Consider the following 3,072-nt stretch of genomic DNA (forward strand, 5'->3'; position numbering starts at 1 on the left):
GTCTGGGCCATGGAGTGAGACTCCAACTCAAAAAAAAAAAAAAAGAAAGATGCTTTTTCTCCTTGTGTCACACCTACTGACTCATATCAGCAAAACTTATTTACTAGGACTGGGAGATAATCTCTCTCCCTGCAGATGGTCCGTGCTCCATTCACATTCCCTAGGATCAGTCTTTCCAGAAGCTTTTATCGATGCCTTGGTCATTCTCCAGCTAGAGACAGGTGCCAAAGAGAATCAAATGCCAGTTGCCCGAGACAGTGATGGACATGTCTGATCTTTCCCACATGGTCACAGAGAGTATCTGAAGTGTAACCTGCAGCACACAAACCTTTTTAAAAATGAAGAAATATTTAGATGTTTATTTAAAAGAGGGCATGGTTGGAAGAATGATGTGTGAAGAAAGAGGTAATTTAGTTATGTATTTGTCAGGGTTTTTCAGAAAAACAGAACAAATAAGAGATATTTACATCTCTATATCTAGCTAGTTAGCTAGTCATTGAGATAATTTTTTTTTTTTAATTGAGATCTCCCTCTGTAGCCCAGGCTAGAGTACAGTGGCATGATCTCTGCTCACCACGGCCTCAACCTCCTGGGCTTAGAACAGCCCTTTTCTGCCTCAGCCTCCCATGTAGCTGGGATGACAGGCATTCATTGACACACCCAGTTTTTTGTTGGTTTTTTTTTTGAGTTGGGGTCTCACTCTGTCGCTCAGACTGGAGTGCAATGGCCGCTCCCGGCCACCGCAGCCTCGACCTGCTGGGCTCCGCGATCCTTCCGCCTCAGCCTTCTGAGTAGCCGGAATTACAGGTATGCGCTACCACGCTCGGCTCATTTTTGATTTATTGTAGAGATGAGGTCTCGCTGCCCAGGCGGGTATCGAACCCGCAGTCTCAGGCAATCCACTCACCTCAGCCTCCCAAAGGCGCGGGATTACAGTCTGAGCCACCGAGCCCGGCTTGTTTTTTTTTTTTTAATTTTTGTAGAGACAAGATCTCACTATGTTGCCCAGGTTAGTCTCAAACTCCTGGGCTCAAGCAATCCTCCAGTGGTGGCCTCCCAAAGTGCTGGGATTACAGGCGTCAGCCACTGCGCCCAGTCCAGTGATATCATTTTAAGGAATTGGCTCCTGCGATTAGGAAAGCTGGAAAGTCTGAAATCTGTAGGGCAGTCCCACAGCCTGGAAACTCAGGCAAAAGTCAGAATTGCAATCTTGAGTGAGGGCAGCCTGGAAACTCAGGCAGGTTTCTTGAGGAGAATTTCTTCCAAAAACTTCAGCCTTTGCTATTAAGACCTTCAACTGATTGGACAAGGCCCACTCATATTATGGAAGATAATTTTTGTTACTCAAAGTCTGCTGACTTCAATGTTAATCACATCTAAAAAATACCTTGACAGCAATATCTAAACTGGTGTTTGACCAGATAACTGGGCACCATAGCTTTGCCAAGCTGCCCCATAACATTAATCAGGTTACATTCAGAAACCTGGTCTACGTGCTAAGTAAGTATTAAGTGGTTAAAGTTTCTAAACTCACCATCTGAATTACATAAAAAGGTGACAATCAAGCCAGGTTCGGTGGCTTAGCCTGTAATCCCACGCCTTTGGGAGGCTGAGGTGAGTGGATTGCCTGAGCCTGCGGGTTTGAGACCCGCCTGGGCAACTTGGCAAGACCTCATCTCTACAATAAATAAAAAATTAGCCGGGCGTGGTAGTGCGCGCCTGTAGTTCCAGCTACTCGGAAGGCTGAGGCGGAAGGATCGCCGGAGCCCAGCAGGCCGAGGCCGCGGTGGCCGGGAGCGGCCACTGCACTCCAGTCTGGGCGACAGAGTGAGACTCCAAATCAAAAAAAAAAAAAAAAAAAAGGTGACAATCAATACACAAATAATATTGGCTTTCCATAGATGTGGGCTAGGAAATAGCTGTGCAAGGAGATAAGAGGAAATAATCTCCAAGAGGACCGGGAAATTGATGCTTGTTTAGTCTTTTGGAAATACTTGCAGCCATGGGGGATGGAGCGTGGGGGCTGAGGGGGATGGGAGGAGAAGAGAGAGGGAGTTACTGTCACCTGTAGTTTGGAAACAGAGTGTTTAGAAGTAACCTGGCCCTCATATCTGGGGAGCTCTATCTTGTTTCCTAGCTCTGTGAAGTGAGGTATTCTGTACGAACTAAAGTAAACACGACCTTCAAACGCAATGTATTTTGTATTCCACACAGTCTGCTTTTATAGTGATTTATAAGCATCTTTTTCTTTTTAAATTAGTAGTTTTTCATCTTTTTTTCTCTCTGATAATACTATGAAAAAGAACTTAACTTTCCACCCGTGAGTGACGCTGTTAGAACTTCTTGTTTTTTCGTGTGACCTCTGAAGTCAGGGTTTTTCTGTCTATGACTTATGTTTGGGGAGTTAGTACTCTGGGTCTTCTACTCACGTGAATGTTGAACATGAGAAACAGATGAAACACATAATCCATAGACTCTTAGCCTCAGTGCTGGGTGGTAGGAGCTCAGAAGAGAAACAGGCCGTTTGAGTCATGCCCCTGTATCCCAGCTCCAAACATTTGCCCTTTCTCAGAGCTAAGTTGGCATTCCGTCAATGCCAGCTCTCCCTCTCCTAGTCACTGTTTTTCGGCTTTATCCTGTACTAAACCTGGAAGATCAAGCTCGGCACTGACTCTGTTACTATATTTTTGTTATTATATTTGTTAGATCCTTTTGGTGTGTTGGGTTTGGTGAGTCGGTGGTGATCGGGGAAACAGTCGTGCAAGGAGATAAGAGGAAATAATCTCCAAGAGGACTGGGGAAATTGACAATGCTTGTCTAGTCTTTTGGAAGTACTTGCAGCCATGGGGGATGGAGCGTGGGGACTGAGGGAGAGGGGAAGAAGCCCCCTTGTAAACTGTGTTTTTTCCCCTCTGTTCTCACACCACCATAGCAGTTGTCAACACAGAAGAAGACTTCTGTGACTAAATATGTGGGGAAAAGCCCCCACACACCAAGCAGCAGACACCAGCTAGATATCCTCTAATTCAATTCTGACACTATCTACCTGTAGTCGGATCCCACAAGATTGCC

General features: G+C 45.5%; 1 protein-coding gene across 1 annotated transcript in view; it reads left to right on the top strand.

Moving 5' to 3' along the window:
* LOC103261674 (protein prune homolog 2) overlaps positions 1-2,782 on the top strand; it is a 155,845-nt gene extending 153,063 nt beyond the window's left edge. The window contains exon 9 of the mRNA XM_021712981.1: positions 2,707-2,782. Within this exon, the coding sequence (XP_021568656.1) occupies positions 2,707-2,782 (76 nt within the window). The remainder of the gene's footprint in view (positions 1-2,706) is intronic.
* The last annotated feature ends 290 nt before the right edge of the window (positions 2,783-3,072 follow it).

Source organism: Carlito syrichta, unplaced genomic scaffold (assembly GCF_000164805.1).
Source record: "Carlito syrichta isolate Samal-C Ts95f unplaced genomic scaffold, Tarsius_syrichta-2.0.1 Scaffold303981, whole genome shotgun sequence".
NCBI classification, from domain to species: Eukaryota; Metazoa; Chordata; class Mammalia; order Primates; family Tarsiidae; genus Carlito; species Carlito syrichta.